Raw genomic sequence first — 19,664 nt, forward strand, 5'->3', positions numbered from 1 at the left:
CTAGAGAATCTTGTAATAACTGAGAGTAAAGTGGAGGAGAAACTGTTGAAGATAAACACAAGAAAGCCACCTGGGGTGGATGGGATCTATCCAGTTATATTAAAGGAGGCAGCAGAGGAAGTAAGTAAACCCTTAGCCATAATTATGAGAGCTTCCTTGGACTCAGGGGAGGTACCCGCAGACTGGAGAAGTGCAAATGTGACCCCAATTCACAAAGGAGGATCAAAGGTTGACACAAGCAATTATAGACCTGTGAGTTTAACTTCTGTTCCAGGAAAATTAATGGAGGCACTAGTTAAAGAAGCACTGCAGGATCATTTAGACAAGACTTCAGTTATAGCTCGGACACAGCATGGTTTTGTTAAGGGGAAGTCTTGCCTGACCAATTTGATTGGATACTATGATGCAGTCACAAAGGAACTGGATGCAGGGAATAACTTTGATATTATATACTTGGATCTTAGAAAGGCTTTTGATACTGTTGCACATGGAAGACTGCTGCACAAATTGGAGCAGTGTGACATTGGAGACAAATTGCTGCTGTGGATAAAGGGGTGGCTGAGGGGGAGAAGACAGAGAGTGGTAATCAATAGACACTGCTCATCGTGGACTAATGCTATTAGTGGAGTCCCTCAGGGCTCAGTGTTGAGTCCATTATTGTTTTCTGTATTCATAAATGATATTGATGAGGGTATATCAAGCTTAATGTCAAAGTTTGCAGACAATACAAAGGTAGGCAGGGTTGTCAAGGACACTACTGACACTATGCTGCTGCAACAGGATCTGGAAAGGTTGAGCAGATGGGCTGAGAGGTGGCAAATGAAGTTTAACATTGACAAATGTAAAGTACTACACATGGGAAACAGCAACCCCAGAGCAACGTATCAACTCTGTGGTACTACACTGACAGTGGTAGAAAATGAAAGGGACCTGGGGTTGATTGTGCAGGCAGTTATGAAGTTCTCTGAGCAGTGCAAACGGGCTGCAAGAGTAGCTCATGGTGTATTGTCAATGATATATAGGAATTTTTCTAGCAGGGATAAGGAGGTGATTATTCCCTTGTATAAGCCAATGGTCAGGCCACACCTAGAGTACTGTATACAGGTCTGGAGGCCTCATTTCAAGAAGGATGTAGAGCTGCTGGAACGAGTACAGAGAAGGGCAACAAGATTAGTGAATGGAACAAAGGGGTGCTCTTACAAAGAAAGGCTTAAGTTTTGCAAATTACAGTGTCTGGAGACTAGGCACCAGCGAGGTGATCTGATAGAGGTGTATAAAGCATTGAATGGTTTGAGCATGCTCAATGCCGATGGGATTCTTCCTCTCGCTCAGAATAATCACCTGAGAGGGCATAAATTCAAATTGAGGAAAGACAGATGAGGATAGAAGTGCGGAAATTTGCCTTTAGCCAGCGAGTGCTTGGTTGGTGGAACAGACTTCCATCCGTTGTCGTGGAAGTTGATAGCATGAATAAGTTTAAGAGGCTCGGCTGGACAGGTATTTTGAACAAACAGAGGGGTGAAGTGGAAGTGTTTTTTTTTTTTTTTTTTTTTGGCTGATGCTGCATAAGCTTGCTTTCTTGCATCAAATGCCTCTACTAATGCTAATGCTAATCATGTAGAGGAATATGCTTTTTGCTGCCTCTGATGTGTGCAGTACCCTCCTTTTTATTTTTATTAAGTAATATTTCTTTTCCAACATTATTTAAATATAATTATATATATATATATATATATATATATATATACACACACACACACACACACACACACACAGGTTCCAGTCATATTATTATTATGACCACCTACCTAGTATCCAGAATATACACCTTTCACAGTAGCACCACAGCCAGCCACTGTTGGAGAGACTCAATAAGTCCGCAGAAGGTTGCTAATGGTATCTTTGACCATGCAGTCTGCAGTACACCCCAGAGTTTCTGTAGGTTCCTTGGTGGAGGATCTATCCATCTGATGTGTCGATCGAGGTGGTCTCATATATTTTCAGTTGGGTTAAGATCCGAGGAATTTGGTGGCCAAGGGAGTAGCTTGTAGTCTTTGTCATGCTCCTCAAACCACTCACGGACAATTCTGGCGACATGGCTTGGCGCATTGTCTGTATCATCAATGCGCTGATAGATACCATTGTCCTCAGGGAACATGGTCGACATGTATGGGTGTACCTGATTGGCAACAATCGATAGGTAAACATTTGCATTCAGGGTACCTTCCAGAGGTATCAGCGGACCCAAGTCACGCCATGAAAACATTCCCCAGACCATAACAATGCCCCACCAAGATTGCCTTCTGCCAACAGTCATGTCCAGGTGTCTGTTCTCAGAGGTTTCACGCCTATGCCACCGTCCATCCACTCGGTGAAGCAGAGCCGACCGTGCTAGCCCAGTGGGTAAAGTGCATACCTGGCAACCCAAAGGTCGCGAGTTCGATACCCGCCTCGGGCTTGGTTCAAAGTACTGCAAAAACCTTGAGAGGTGCATTATGGCCACAGAAGCCTATGCGCCAACAACTACTAAAAAATAAATAAATCGGTGAAGCAGAAACCGTAATTCATCGGAGAAGGCCACGCGTTGCTACTTGGCTGGGGTCCAGTATCAGTATTGCTTTGCAAACTGACAGCATTGTTTGCGATGAATGGCTGTCAGCATGGATGCTGTCACCAAGTGACTGCACCAGAGCCAATTCGCGCAACAGTGTTCGCTGCAATGTTATGTTGGAGACCTTTCTGGTGGCCCCACGGTTCATTTGGATGACCAGTTGAGCAACAGTACCGTGCGGATCAGTCCTGACCAACCATTTCAGCTGACGTTCACCTCTAGGATCAATGGCGCATGGGGGGGGACTCCACAAATGGCATGTCAGGTCGTCAAAACTGTCCCATTCGTCCAGTCTTGATACACTTTCACCACTGCAGCATGTGAGCATTTCATAAAGTCCACTGTCTCGGAAATGCTGGCACCCTTGGTCTGATAGCCAATGATCATGCTTTTTTCCAGGTGTGATAGGTCACGTGCTTTGCCCATGACAGAGGCTGTTACTGTGTTCGTGGATGCCAAACATCAAGCTTATATGCTTGTGGTGTGTGAACTTCACAAGTGTGCTGTATGATTCGCTAGGCATGTGTGATGTCTGCATTGGGGGTGGTCATAATATTGTGACTTGAGTGAGTGAGTTTGTATTAATATATTGAATAAAGTATGCATAAATGGATGTGAAAGTTGCACAAAGTGCCAGTAACTAGAAGGGTGAGGAAAGTAGAAAAAGAAATGTAGAAGATTTGTAAAGGGTGAAAGAATGTTAATATCCTAAAGGTTATGATGAATTAATCAAAATTATGGGCTGATTACCAAGCTAATAGAAAGTGGAAGAACTGTAAAGTAAAATTAGAACATCAAAATACTAATAAAATAAAAATAAAAAATAAAATGAAAAATAATGTAAGTGGTATATTTGTCATCAGATATGGGGAGAACATATTTAGAAAATGGTTGAATATAGGTAAGGCAAATATGCTTGATCTGATGTCAGCTAAAATAAATATTGATGCATGATCAGGTATTTCATCAGATGAAATACCTGATGCATGATCAGGTATTTCATCAGACTACACCTGACCATATATCAGAAACTGTTTCTATACTCATCCATAGTAGTAGAAGAAAAGTGAAAGGTCAAAAAAGCAACAAAAATGAAATTAGCACATTCTAATACAATATGGACAAGGTAATCCCAACGCACCATAATTTACATAGGTAAAAATAAGGATCAAGTTAGAATAAATATGGTTAATATAAATATGTTTACCATAAATATGTAGAATTTAGTGTAGGATTTAATTTTGTATTGATAGAAACAATCGCAGTCCTCTGAATCACAGTCTATTGAATTGCACTGCTTGTTTGATGTTTGTGGAGCAATCAGGAACGGGACATGATATTGCCAAGGGGAATGTCTTTGTGTGTGCGTGATGTAAGTAGTGCAAGGAAATCAGGCGCCGACTTGGCATTGTTATGGGCTTATATGAGAATTTGAAGGACAGGGTGGATGCCCTCTAAGGATTTAAATTGAGGGCCCCATCAAGCTCTCAGCTGCCCACATCAATGCCAGAGCTTGCACTTGAAAATCACGCAACACAGCGGCAACCTCCAAGACCGAATGCACTGATCCCAAAGGAACTAGTTATTGTAGGTGACTCTGTTGTCAGGGAAACGGAGAATATATTGTGCAAAAAAGGGTAGATGGAACAGGACCAGGGTATGTCTGCCAGGGGCAAAGGTTGATGACAATTGTAGGGCAGATATCATCCTTTAAGGGCACAAAGGGTGATATTGTTGTACATGTTGGCACTAATGATATTAAGAGTAAGAGACCGGCAGAATTACTTAACAAGTACAAGACAATGTTAAAAAAAAAGCTGTGAGTTATGGTTGAATTTGAAAGTGTCTGCAATTCTGCCCAGACACGATAGGAGGGAGTATATGATGAGAGTCTTGTCAATCAATTCTGCCCTGGACAGATTGTGCAAGGCTCAAGGGGTAAAATTTTTCTCAGCCTGGTCTGTGCTTGTTAACAGGAGAGACTGCTTCTACAGGGATGGATACACTTTAATAGAAAGGGTGCAAGAATATTTGTTGATGCTATCGAGGCAGAGTTAGGTGGGCCAGAAAACTGTTAGCTAGGGGGGATACACGGACTAATAGATTAAAAGTAGCGGCTGGCAGAGGTAAAAGAGATTCTTGCTCTACTTCTATTGAAATGTAATTGAGCAGCAGCCTGGAAAGCAAGGCAATAGGAATTTCCAGAACTACTGGGAGTCATAGTGGAACAAGTAAATACATGGGCTGTGTTAGGGTAACTACGTAGCCGAGTGGTCAAGAGCGAGAGTACATAGCACACGTTCCTTGAGTGGACTGGGGTTCAAGCCCGTGACTACTAAATACGATATATATTTGTAAACACCGAAAACAACAACGGACCCAACACTGAACCCTGAGGAACTCCACTAATAACATTAGTCCACGTTGAGCAGAGTCCAAAGACAGAGAGTGGTAATCAATGGACACTGCTCAACATGGACTAATGTTATTAGTGGCGTTCCTCAGGGTTCAGTGTTGGGTCCGTTGTTGTTTTCGATGTTTATGAATGATATTGATGATGAGATATCAAGTTTAATGTCCAAGTTTGCAGATGATACAAAGGTTGGCAGGGTTGTTAAGGGCACTACTGACGCTATGCTGCTGCAACAGGATCTGGAAAGGTTGAACAGATGGGCTGAGAAGTGGCAAATGAAGTTTAACATTGACAAATGTAAAGTACTACATATGGGAAACAGTAACCCCCAGAGCAACGTATCAACTCTGCGGTACTACACTGACAGTGGTAGAGAATGAAAAGGACCTGGGGGTAATTGTGCAGGCAGATGTGAAGTTCTCTGAGCAGTGCAGACGAGCTGCAAGAGTAGCTCATGGTGTCTTGTCAATGATATACAGGAATTTTTCTAGCAGGTATAAGGAGGTGATTATTCCCTTGTATAAGGCAATGGTTAGGCCACATCTTGAGTACTGTATACAGGTCTGGAGGCCTCATTTCAAGAAGGATGTAGAGTTGCTGGAACGTGTATAGAGAAGGGCAACAAGATTAGTGAATGGAACAAAGGGTTGCTCTTACGAAGAAATGGATAATGTGATAGTTGAGTGGGAGAGGACAGAGTGGTAATCAGTGGGCACTGATCTTCACGAATTAATATTATTAGTGGAGTTCCCCAGTGTTCAGCGTTGGGTCCGTTGTTTTCTGTATTTATTAATGATATTGATGATGGTATACCAATGCTTAATGTCCAAGTTTGCAGATGATATGAAGGTTGGCAGGGTTGTTAATGACACTAATGACAGTACGCTGCTGCTGCAACAGGATCTAGAAAAGTTGAGCAGGTGACAACTGAAGTTTAACATTGACAAATGTAAAGTACTGCATATGGGCAGCAATAACTGCAGAGATATGTAACAATTATGTGCTGTTACACTCAGGGTAGTGGAGAATGAAAGAGACCTTGGGGTAATTGTGCAGTCAGATATGAAGTTTTCTTAGTGCAGACAGGCTGCCAGGTCATATGGTCTTGTCAATGATATACAGGAATTTTGCTCGCAGGGATAAGGAGGTGATTATCCCCTTGTATAAGACAATTGTCAGGTCATACCTTGAGTACTGTATACAAGTCTGGAGGCCTCATTTTAAGATGGATGTAGAAGTGTTGGAACGAGTACAGAGAAGGGTAATGAGATTAGTGAATGGAACAAAGGTTTGCTCTTATGAAGAAAGGCTCAAGTTTTGCAAATTACAGTGTCTGGAGACTAGCCACCTGCGAGGTGATCTGATTGAGGTGTATAAAGCCTTAAATGGATTGAGCATGCTCAGTGTGGATGGGATTCTTCCTCTTGCTCAGAATAATCGCCTGAGAGGGCATAAATTCAAATTGAGGAAAGACGGTTGTAGGATAGATGTGTGAAAGTTTGCGTTTAGCCAGCGGGTGGTTGAATGGTGGAACAAACTTCCATCTCTTGTTGTAGAAGTTGATGGCTGATGCTATATAAGCTTGCTTTTTTGCATCAGGTGCCTTTGCTAATGTTCCCCCCCATATCTGGTGACAGCTATATCACTTTCATTTTTTTATTTTATTTGCATTTTATTTTTTATTTTATTAGTATTTTGATGTACTAATTTTACTTTACAGTTCTTCCACTTTCTGTTGTCTTGGTAATCAGCCCATAAATTTGCTTACAGCTAGCCTCGCATAATGCGATATTCAGTTAACGCTATTTGAAAAATGATACCACTTTTCACTTTACATGGTGCAAATTTCCAGTTAACGCGATCTTTTTTTTTTTATGCGATAGTTGAAAAAGATCTGAATTGCACGTTAAGCTTACCGCGAGTTGTACGGTCAATAATCAAACGTTTGCTTGCTGCCCGCCTCGGTGTGTTCCATCAACAATCAGAAGAAGACGTGTTTGTCTCCTGCTAATAAAGTCAATGCAGAATTGCATTTAAAAATTCAAATTTTTAAATGAGCCAGATGAAAATGTTACCACGAAAGAGATAACGATTAAAGAATTAGATGAAATCTTTCGTATCGCATAGAACCTCAAACAAAAGGTTTGATGTTCTCTGCGATATTTATTTCGCCAGGCCCCAGAGAAGATTGTTGTCAGCTATCGGAAATTGATTGATAAAAAGAGAAAGTCAACACCGTTCAGATATTTCCGCAACAGTAATTTCTTCATTGTGTATTTTATGTCAGAGGTTCCCAAACTTTCTCGGTTCACGGCACCTTTAATGTCTCAGTAATTTTTTCAAGGCGCACCCAGACCAAAAGAAATACCTAACAGTTTCGTTTAGTAGTTATGTCCAAACAACTTAATAAGAAATGCTGAAACTGTGAACTACCTCAAGCTAGTAGTTCGCGCGGTGTCCGACAGATGTCGAGTATCGCTGTGTTTCCCTCGAAAATTTAAAATATTCCGCGGCGCACAGTTTAAGAACCGCTGTTTTATGCAATAAACATTTAATTCCATAATTATTTTCATTATCTTTTACATTATATACAGTTAAAAAGTTATTTAAAAGGTATTTTTAAAATTCTTTATGGGCATTCCAGAAGGTCAAGGACCAAATTATAATTTTTCCTATTGGTTATTATATTCGATTAACGCATTTCGGTTTTATGTGATGCGCTCGCGGGACGAATTAATTGTCTTAATCGAAGCCCGCCTGTAATTCATCATAACCTTTATGATATTAACATTCTTTCACCTTTGACAAATCCACTAAACTTCTTTTTCTACTTTCCTCACCCCTCTAGTTACTGGCACTTTGTGTAACTTTTACATCCATTTATGCATGCTTTATTCAATATATTAATACAAACTTATATATATTCTTGCATCCTTTAATGTTGCTTTGTGCTTTTAGGTGCATCTGTCACGCCTGATCTATTAATCTTTCATTCTCTGAAACCATTTCATTCTGAATACCTCTTTTATCCTATGTAACTTTTTAAACATTACCTTTAAGAGGTTATATTTAATATTCATATATATATATATATATATATATATATATATATATATAATTTCTAGTTAAATCAAATAAAGTTGGGGTTGGGACAGATTTTCAGTGTCAAGATATTATATTAACCCCAGGGGCTCACATCTGATGAGTATTGGGCTTGGCTCCATTCTCATGGTGATGATATCCAGCTCAGGATTCTGAGCTTGATATCATCATTCTTCTCTTCCTTGGTGATTCCCTTTTATCTCTCTCTCTCTCCCTCTCTCTCTCTCCCTCTCTCTCTCTCCCTCTCTCTCTCTCTCTCTCTCTCTCTCTGTAGTTCAGAAATTTTTTTGGCGCCTCCGTAGCCAGGTGGGCAGGAGCAGCACACGCTTCTTGATTAGACAGGGGTTCGAGCCTGTGACCACCAAAAACGGAGGATGTGGAAAGGTCAGGGAATGACCACCGCATATCCTCGGATCAATATGGTCTTAGTTGCTAATGCTCCTAAAAACCAAATAACAAACAAATAACAATCAGAAATTTTTTTTTGGCTGGTGCAGCATACACCACAGGCTTCCTTGCACCATATGGCTAATAATAATAAATGGGAAATCGAGGGTAGTTTGCTCACTTAATAGTGCAACATTTATATATTTATTATATCACTGCTTTCTAAAGTATACCTAAAATGTTAAGAGTGGCAACAAGAGTAAGCAATAAAGCAATATTCTTGATATTGTTATGCAACAGTGGTCATGGTCTGTTGGTATAATATGGTATTTATTCCAAGAATTTAATACTGTTAAGTGTAAATAGAAGGAATTTTATTTCTGCAAAGGCGCTTATCTTAAATAGTTTTTGAATTCTTTTCAGTAGGACCAATTGATGTTGAAAAATTCAATTCTCAAAAAAAAAAAAAAAAATGTTTAAGAGAGTGATCATAGAGACTACTAAACATTTTCTATAACACTTAACAGATATTGTTGAAGGTGTTTAGACCAAAATGACTCTTAGATTCACTGATGACTAGTAATTGAGAAGAAAACATGAGATCATTATAAATTGTTAGCATTAGCAAGGGCACATGATGCAAGAAAACAAGCTTATATAGCATCAGCCAAAAAAAAAACCCCTATTTCACCCATCCCCTCGCTCCAAATGTTTGTCAAGTTCTGCCTTGAATCTATTTAAGCTATCAACTTCTACTATGACAGATGGAAGTTTGTTCCAGCAATCAACTACCCGCTGGCTAAAGGCAAACTTCCGCACATCTATCCTACACCTCTCTTTCCTCAATTTGAATTTATGCCCTCTCAGGAGATTATTCTAAACAAGACAAAGAATCCCATCAGCATTGAGCATGCTCAAACCAGTCAAGGTTTTATACACCTCAATTAGATCACCTCGCAAGTGGCCTAGTCTCCAGACACTGTAATTTGCAAAACTTGAGCCTTTCTTCATAAGAGCAACCCTTTGTTCCATTCGATAACCTTGTTGCCCTTCTCTGTACTCGTTCCAACAGCTCTACATCCTTCTTAAAATGAGGCCTCCAGACCTGTATACAGTACTCAAGGCATGGCCTGACCATTGCCTTATACAAGGGGATAATCACCTCCTTATCTCTGCTAGAAAAATCCTGTATATCATTGACAAGACACCATGAGCTACTCTTGCAGACCGTCTGCACTGCTCAGAAAACTTCATATCTGCCTGCACAATTACCCCCAGGGTCCTTTTCATTCTCTAGTACTGTCAGTGTGGTACCACAGAGTTGAAATGTTATTCTGGGATTATTGCTTCCCATATGTGGTATTTACATTTGTCAATGTTAAACATCATTTGCCACCTCCCAGCCCATCTGCTCAACTTTTCTAGATCCTGTTGCAGCAGTGTACTGTCATTAGTGTCATTTACAACCCTGCCAACCTTCATATCGTCTGCAAACTTGGACATTAAGCGTGATATACCATATTAATATCCTTTATAAATAAAGAAAGCAACAATGGACCCAACACTGAACCCTGAGGGACTCCATTAATAACATTAGTCCACGAAGAGCAGTGTCCATTGATTACCACTCTGTCTTCTCTCACTGAACGATCCCTCTATTCATAGCAGAAATTTGCCTCCAATGCCACACTGCTCAACTTTGTGCAGCAGTCTTCCATGTGCAACAGTATCAAAGGCCTTTCTAAGATCCAAATATATGATATCAAATTTATTCTTTGCATCCAGTTCTTTTGTTACTACATCATAGTATCCAATCAAATTTTTTAGACAAGATTTCCCCTTGACAAACCCATGCTGTGTCCGAGCTATAACTGAAGTCTTGTCTAGATGATCCTGCAATGCTTCTTTAACCAGTGCCTCCATTAATTTCCCTGGAACAGAAGTTAAACTAACAGGTCTGTAATGACCTGTGTCTTCCTTTGATCCTCCTTTGTGGATTGGAGTCACATTTGCACATCTCCAGTCCATAGGTACCTCCCCTGAGTCCAGGGAAGCTCTCATAATTATGGCTAGGGGTTTGCTTACTTCCTTTGTTGCCTCCTTTAATATTGGATCCACCCCAGGTGCCTTTCTTATGTTTATCTTCAACAATTTCTCCTCCACTTTACTCTCAGTTATTACAAGATTATCTAGCTTACTGCCAGAGTTGAATACACTTCTGGCATTCCCCTCCCTGAATAACTTCTCATGTGTGAATGTAGATGCAAAATATTCATTTAGTTTGTTAGCTACCTGAGCAGAATCATCAACAGTTGAGCCATTGATATCAAGTGGACCAATCTGATTCATCCCCTTCCTTCTAGAGTTTACATAAGTAAATTTGCTGTTTTCCTTTGGATCCTTTGCCAAAGATTTCTCGTAATCTGCCTTCGCCTGCCTAACCTCCTTTGTAACTTGGTTACAGACCAGTTTATATCTATCATAGGCGTCTATGTCACATGTTAATTTATATGTATCCCATGCATTTTTCTTCTCTGTCACATGCCTAATTAGTTCATGTGATGCCGATCGGTCTTGCCAGGTGGGTAAAGTGCCTGCCTGGCAATCTAAAGGATGCGGGTTCGAATCACGCCTCGGGCATGGATCAAAATACTGCAAAAACCTTGGGAGGTGCATTATGGCCACAGAAGCCGATGCACCAAGAACTACCGAAAAAAAAAAAAAAGTTCATCTGACATCCATTTAGGTCTAGTAGCTTCCAAGATTAATTCTTTGAATGCTTCCCATTTTGAATTTGCTGTTGGTAACATCATCTGTTGGGCCCACCATATAGAATTTAAATACTGTCTCAGACCACCGTAGTTACCTTTACGAAAGCAAAAACCCTTCCCTTTACCCCTTATGGTAGTTACCTCTTTGAGTAAATCCCACTTCAGCACAGGGCGCCTCCGTAGCCAAGTGGGCAGGAGCAGCAGTGCGTAGCACACACACTTCTTCATTAGACTGGGGTTCAAGCCCGTGACCACCAAATACGGAGGATGCAAAAAGGTCAGGGAATGATCGCCGCATATCCCCGGAGAAATATGGCCTTAGTTGCTAATGCTCTTAAAAACCAAATGACAACAACGACTTCAGCACACTGCGATCACTGCCACCTAGTGGTTCCTTTATCTGCAGAGCCTTAATGCATGAAGAATCACTACTGATAATCAGATCAAGAGTATTACTCCCTCTAGTTGCCTCCCGAACATGCTGATGTAGAAAACAATCATCCAATAAATCCACAAAAGCCTTGCTAGTGTGCGAGTGACCAACCCACAAATTCCAGTCAATATCTGGGAAATTAAAATCTCCCATTATAAGTCTCTCTTATTTACTGGTCCACTCTATTTCCCTGTACAGTTTCTTATTATACTCATCAGAGTCATTAGGCCTATAACACACCTACTCATTTTTCCTTTCCCAGTGCTTAACATCAAACAGACTCAACATTGCAATGTTCACCAACATCAATTGGATGCACTTCCTTAGATTTTATGTTTTTTTTTTTAACTAACAACATAACCCCTCCTCCCTTTCTGTCCCATCTATCCTTTCTGTACACTCCCCAAATTCCAGTTCTGCACTGCTTATGTCTGTGTGACACCATGTCTCTGATATCCCAACAATATCTGCCTTTGACGTCTTAACTAGCACTTTAAGCTCATTGAATTTATTAACTATATTCCTAGCATCGATGTACATGCAAGTATACCTGGTTCTACTCTTAGTTACCCTAATGCAGCCCATGTATTTACTTGTTCCACTATGACTGCTAGTAGTCCTGGAAATCCCCATTGCCTTGCTTTCCAGACTGCTGCTCAATTGCATTTCAATAGAAGTAGTGCAAGAATCACTTTAACCTCTGCCAGCGGCTACTATTAATCTATTAGTCCATGTATTCCCTCCCCAAGCTAGCAATTTTCCGACCCACCTAACTCTGCCTCGATAGCGTCAGCAAATTTTCTTGCACCCTTTTTATTTAAGTGTATCCCATCCCTGTAGAAGCAGTCTCTCCTGTTAACAAGCACAGGCCAGGCTGAGAAAAATTGTACCCCTTCAGCCTTGCACAGTCTCTCCAGGGCCGAATTGATCAACAAGGCTCTCATCATATACTCCCTCATATCGTGTCTGGGCAGAATTGCAGACACTTTCAAATTCGGCACCTCCGTAGCCAGGTGGGCAGGTGCAGCAGTGCGTAGCACACGCTTCTTGATTAGACTAGGGTTCAAGCCCGTGACCACCAAATACAGAGGATGCGGAAAGGTCAGAGAATGATCACTGCATATTCTCGGAGCAATATGGCCTTAGTTACCAATGCTCCTAAAACTAAATAACAACAACACTTTCAAATTCAACCCTAACTCACGACTTTTTTTCAGCATTGACTTGTACTTGTTAAGTAATTCTGCCAGTCTCCTACTCTTAATATCATTACTGTCAATGTGTACAACAATATCACCCTTCGTACCCTTAAAAGATGATATCTGCTTTAAAACATCATCAACCTTTGCCCCTGGCAGACATACCCTGTTCCTGTTCCATCTATCCTTTTTGCACAATATATTCCCTGTTTCTCTGACAATAGTCACCTACAACAACTAGCGGGTTTGCCGCTGTTTTACTTGATGTTCAATTGCAAGCTCTGGCATTGATGTGGGCAGCTGAGAGCTTGATGGGCCCCTCGAATTAAATCCTTCAAGGCCATCCATCCTGTCCTTCAAGCTCTCATATAAGCCCATAACAATGCCGAGATGGCGCCTGATTTCCTCGCATTCCTTACATTGCACACATACAAAGACATTCCTCTTGGCAATGTCATGTCCCGTTCCTGATTGCTCCACAAACATCAAACAAGCAGTGCATTTCAATAGACTGTGATTCAGAGGACAACTGCCACCCTCAGTTCTCCCCTGAGCCACAGCACTCCCATCAGTTTGAGCCTTTTGCTTTGCTGCTCTGGTCTGAGTCATGAATTCTATTCAAGTTCAATGAAATTGCAATACAAAATATATCCCTGGACTTATATCTCAATGCAGATATAACACTATATATATATATATATTTCGGTATTGAATGTTGTCTCCGAGTTACGTTATATGACTTTCTTATCCCCTGTCAACTTATATGTATTAATTTATGATGTTATATTTGTAAAAACTAGGTCGCTATATTTATTTAGTTAAAGTACAATTCAATTGACAATGAAATTTAATAAGATGAATAAATTTTACTGATTAATTGATGCTACTATACTTGCTATCTAGTTTTCCGTTAGACCTTATGCTATCTAGTTCGCTGCACACGTTGTATCATATAACAATAGCGGCAAATTACGAATGTTTAATCTATGGACAGTTACAAATAGTTAATCTACGGACACGAGGTATTATTTACTTTCCAAATCACGCTATCTAAATTCAAAATAAACCACAGAGTTTGACTAGGTCTATAAGCTACTTATAGAAAATAATTTAATCTAACAATTAAGTCAATAAAGTGGCTAAGTATAATTAAAAACTTTGCGTTCTCGGGAGCTGCAAAACTTGTCAACACGTGGATTTGATACCTTTACCAATACTTGACCAATACAGAAACACACAAAATCCAAGGAAGTGAAGCCAGTCGACATCGCTGGACAGTGCAGTGTCGAGTCAGTTTGGTGTGACATAAGCATTGGGAGATCAAAATTGAGAGTAGGAGTGTGCTATAGGCCTAGTGGTAGATGACTTTCATCAACCGGTGAAATACCACCACTTTGCTTATTGGAGGCTTGAAGTGGTGAAATCCATGTTTAGTCTCTAGAGCAAAGTTTCCTGCACCCCCCTCCCCCCATACTTCTCTTTCAACCCATGCACAGTACTAAGTACTATAGGTTTTTATACCTTTCGTGTTTGGGGTTTTCATAAAAAAATAAAAATAAAAATAACTCTGATGACTATAATAAGAAACTGTACAGAGAAATAGAGTGGGCCAGTAAATCAGAGAGTCTTATAATTGGGGATTTTAATTTCCCAGATATTGACTGGAATTTGGGGGCTGGTCACTCACACACTAGCAAGGCTTTTGTGGATTTATTGGATGATTGTTTTCTACATCAGCATTTTCGGGAGGCAACTGGAGGGAGTAATACTCTTGATTTGATTATCAGTAGTGATTCTTCATGCATTAAGAATCTGCAGATAAATGAACCACTAGGAGGCAGTGATCACAGTGTTCTGAAGTGGGAGTTACTCAAAGAGGTAACTACCATTAGGGGTAAAGGGAAGGGGTATTGCTTTCGTAAAGGCGACTGCGATGGACTGAGACAGTATTTAAATTCTATACAGTGGGATCAACTGATGATGTTACCAACAGCAAATTCAAAATGGGAAGCATTCAAAGAACTTATCTTGGAAGCTACTAGGCTTTACATACCAACTAAGAAATATTATTCAAGGTTTAGGCCTAAATGGATGTCAGATGAACTAATGAGGCATATGGCAGAGAAGAAAAATGCATGGGATACATACAAATTATCACGTGACACAGAAGCCTATGATAGATACAACTTGATCTGTAACCAAGTTACAAAGGAGGTTAGGCAGGCGAAGGCAGATTACGAGAGATCCTTGGCAAGGGATGCGAAGAAAAACAGCAAAGAGTTCTATACTTATGTAAACTCTAGAAGGATGGGGATGAATCAGATTGGTCCACTTGATATCGATGGGTCAACTGTTGATGACCCTGCTCAGGTAGCTAACAAACTAAATGAATATTTTGCATCGACATTCACACATGAGGAGTTATTCAGCGAGGGGAATGCCAGAGGTGTATTCAACTCTAGCAGTAAGCTAGAGAATCTTGTAATAACTGAAAGTAAAGTGGAGGAGAAATTGTTGAAGATAAACACAAGAAAGGCACCTGGGGTGGGTGGGATCTATCCAGTTATATTAAAGGAGGCAGCAAGGGAAGTAAGCAAAGCCTTAGCTATAATTATGAGAGCTTCCTTGGACTCAGGGGAGGTATCCCTGGACTGGAGATGTGCAAATGTGACCCCAATTCACAAAGGAGGATCAAAGTCTGACACAAGTAATTATAGACCCGTGAGTTTAACTTCTGTTCCCGGAAAATTAATGGAGGCACTGGTTAAAGAAGCACTTGAGGATCATCTAGACAAGACTTCAGTTATAGCTCGGACACAGCATGGTTTTGTTAAGGGGAAGTCTTGCCTGACCAATTTCATTGGTTTCTATGATACAGTCACAAAAGAACTGGATGCAGGGAATAACTTTGATATTATATACTTGGATCTTAGAAAGGCTTTTGATACTGTTGCACATGGAAGACTGCTACACAAATTGGAGCAGTGTGACATTGGAGGCAAATTGCTGCTATGGATAAAGGGTGGTTGAGGGGGAGAAGACAGAGAGTGGTAATCAATGGACACTGCTCATCGTGGACTAATGTTATTAGTGGAGTCCCTCAGGGTTCAGTATTGGGTCCTTTATTGTTTTCTGTATTTATAAATGATATTGATGATGGTATATCAAGCTTAATGTCCAAGTTTGCAGACGATACAAAGGTTGGCAGGTTTATTAAGGACGCTACTGACGCTACGCTGCTGCAACAGGATCTGGGAAGGTTGAGCAGATGGGCTGAGAGGTGGCAAATGAAGTTTAACATTGACAAATGTAAAGTACTACATATGGGAAACAGCAACCCCAGAGCAACGTATCAAATCTGTGGTACTACACTGACAGTGGTTGAGAATGAAAGGGACCTGGGGGTGGTTGTGCAGGCAGATATGAAGTTCTCTGAGCAGTGCAGACGGGCTGCAAGAGTAGCTCATGATGTATTGTCAATGATATATAGGAATTTTTCTAGCAGGGATAAGGAGGTGATCATCCCTTGTATATGGCAATGGTCAGGCCACACCTAGAGTACTGTATACAGGCCTGGAGGCCTCATTTCAAGAAGGATGTAGAGCTGCTGGAACGAATACAGAGAAGGGCAACAAGATTAATGAATGGAACAAAGGGGTGCTCTTACGAAGAAAGGCCTAAGTTTTGCGAATTACAGTGTCTGGAGACTAGGCACCAGCAAGGTGATCTGATAGAGGTGTATAAAGCCTTGAATGGTTTGAGCATGCTCAATGCTGATGGGATTCTTCCTCTTGCTCAGAATAATCACCTGATAGGGCATAAATTCAAATTGAGGAAAGACAGATGTAGGATAGATGTGCGGAAATTTGCCTTTAGCCAGTGGGTGGTTGGTAGGTGGAACAGACTTCCATCCCTTGTCGTGGAAGTTGATAGCCTAAATAAGTTTAAGTTTAAGTTATTTTTTATTTATTTATTTTACTTTATTTATTTATTTTTTTTTTTTTTTTTGGTTGATGCTGCACAAGTTTCCTTTCTTGCATCAAATGCCTCTACTAATGCTAAGTAATAACCTACAAAATCTCTATCTAAATTCAAATTCAGGAGGTGAGAATCCTACAATATATATAAAAATTAATCTGTAAACAGTTGATTAGACATGCTAGGACAGATTATGAAAAGTCTGACTTAGTGTGGACAGTAAAGAACCAAAAAAATCAATATGAATGCCATAACTTTTGAAATAGGTTGCTAGCAAATTGAATAAATAGTTTGCATCATCATCTGTGTTCAAACATGAAAAAACTTTTTAGAGAAATAAATACATCAAATCTGTTAATTATTCTGTCAAGATATACAGGAACTTTACGAGAAGAGACGGATGCAACTATCCCATTGTATGTGATTATGATTAAGCCACATCTGGAATACTTTTTATATGTTTGGAAACCTCAGTTTAGGAAAAATATAGGTCTCTTGAAAATGGTGCAGAAAAGACCAACAAGATTAGTTGGGGCACAAGAGAATCATTACCAAGAAAATTGTGATTCTATAACTTGTCATGTCTGGAAACTAGGTATCTGTGTGGTGACCTGTTTAAAGTATTTAAGACTCTAAAGAGATTGAGTAAACCAGATGCTCATGGCATCTTTCTCTTCAAACAACACACATGCACACGCAACTCCCCCCCCCCCACACACACACATACGCATGTATGGGAATATAAATTTTGATTGAAAAATTATGGCTACAGAATAGATATATCGAGAAATTTTCCTTCAGCCAATGAGTAATCAGCAATATGAATAAATTTCTTTTGATGTTTTGAATAAATTTAAAGAAGGGTTGGCCAAATTGTTAAATGGGATAGGTAAATGAAGTGTGTAATTTTTTTTTTTTTTTTTAAATTCTGTTATTTAATTATTATTTTATTCATTTTTTTTTTTTTTACTGATACTGTATAAGCTTGCATCCTTGTGTATTTTTTGCCAATAGTAATACTGCTCTTTCTTTTCAAGCAACTGTGTATAAAAAAAAAAAAAAAAAAAAATTGCCCACCAGTGATTTACAATACATCTCATTTTAACAAAATTTCATGCACTTTTGCTTTGTATATTTCTAAGATTTATTTCCTTAATATTTATTTCTATATATATATCTTTTACTTCTATATATTTAAAGTGCATTAATATATATTTCCTGAGTAATTCCTTTGTTAATTTCTTTCAGTTGATTCCAATGATGCTCTCTATGGAAGTGATCCTGAATTTTTAATAGAAATTAATAAAATCTGTTCAACCATTATAGATGAAATATTAGCACATCTGAAACAGCTTGGAGATAAAGGAGTAAGTACATTAAGCTTTATTTGTTTAGTTAATCCACAAAACTACAAAATAGACATAATTAAACTATGATGCAATAATCCCATTACAAGCAAGCAGAAGTCCTTGAAGTGAATATTCAAACCAAAGAGACTAAATTAAATTATGGAATGATATGTAAGTTTTCTAAAGTGGATTAGATGAGAAGTGGCAGTTGAGTTTAATATTGGAAATACAAGGTACTGCATACGGGTATCTGTAATCCGAGATTAATGGAATTACCACTACCTATGCAGTGAGTACCATGCTCAGGATAGTGGAGAATGAAAAAGACCTAAGGGTAATTGTGCCAGATAGTTCCTGGTATACAGGAATTTTGCCAACAAGGATAAACAGGCAATTATCCCATTGTATAAGGCAATGGTAAGGCCACACCTTCAGTACTGCATGCAGGTCTGAAAGCATGATATTAAGCATTAGCATTAGTAGCAGCATATGATGCAAGAAAGCAAGCTTATACAGCATGAGCCAAAAAAACCCCCTTTCCATTTCACCCATCATCCATTTGCTCCAAATGTTTGTCTAGTTCTGCCTTGAATTTATTTAAGCTGCCAACTTCTACAACGACAGATGGAAGTTTGTTCCAGCAATCAACCACCCACTGACTAAAGGTAAATTTCCACACATCTATTCTACAGCTGTCTTTCCTCAATTTGTATTTATATCCCTCAGGTGATTAATCTGGACAAGAGGAAGAATCCCATTGACATTGAGCATGCTCAAACCATTCAAGGCCTTATACATGTCAATCAGATCACCTCGCAGGTGCTTAGTCTCCAGACACTGTAATTTGCAAAATTTAAGCCTTTCTTTGTAAGTGCAATCCTTTTTTCCATTCACTGATCTTTTGCCCTTCTCTGTACTTGTTCCAGCAACTCTATATCCTTCCTAAAATGAGGCCTCCAGACTTGCATACAGTACTCAAGGTGTGGCCTGACCATTGCCTTATACAAGGGGATAATCACCTCCTTATCCCTGCTAGAAAAATTTCTGTATATCCTTGACAAGGTACCATGAGCTACTCTTGCAGACCATCTGCACTGCTCAGAAAACTTCATATCTGACTGCACAATTACCCCCAGGTCCTTTTCATTCTCTACCACTCTGAGTGTAGTACCACACAGTTGATACGTTACTCTGGGAATGTGGATCTTCTGGAACAGGTGCAGAGAAGAGAAATGAGATTAATGAGTTGAAGTGTGTTAATGTGTTCTTAGGAAAGGCTCAGTTCTTCAAATTGCTATGTCTGTAGATAGGCACCCACCTGTGAGGAAATCTGATTGAGCTGTTTAATGCTTTGAATGGATTGAATAAGCTTAATGCTGATGGAATCCTTCCTCTTATCCAGACTATACACATGAGGGAGG

The 19,664-nt window shown here is 39.7% G+C and overlaps 1 protein-coding gene across 1 annotated transcript in view; it reads left to right on the top strand.

The window, feature by feature from the left end:
* LOC150076641 (VPS35 endosomal protein-sorting factor-like) overlaps positions 1-19,664 on the top strand; it is a 370,416-nt gene that overhangs the window by 320,616 nt on the left and 30,136 nt on the right. The window contains exon 23 of the mRNA XM_090386682.1: positions 18,143-18,261. Within this exon, the coding sequence (XP_090242808.1) occupies positions 18,143-18,261 (119 nt within the window). The remainder of the gene's footprint in view (positions 1-18,142; positions 18,262-19,664) is intronic.

The sequence above is a fragment of the Mastigoproctus giganteus genome, chromosome 12 (assembly GCF_048544385.1).
Source record: "Mastigoproctus giganteus isolate SK-2022 chromosome 12, ASM4854438v1, whole genome shotgun sequence".
Lineage (NCBI taxonomy): Eukaryota > Metazoa > Arthropoda > Arachnida > Uropygi > Thelyphonidae > Mastigoproctus > Mastigoproctus giganteus.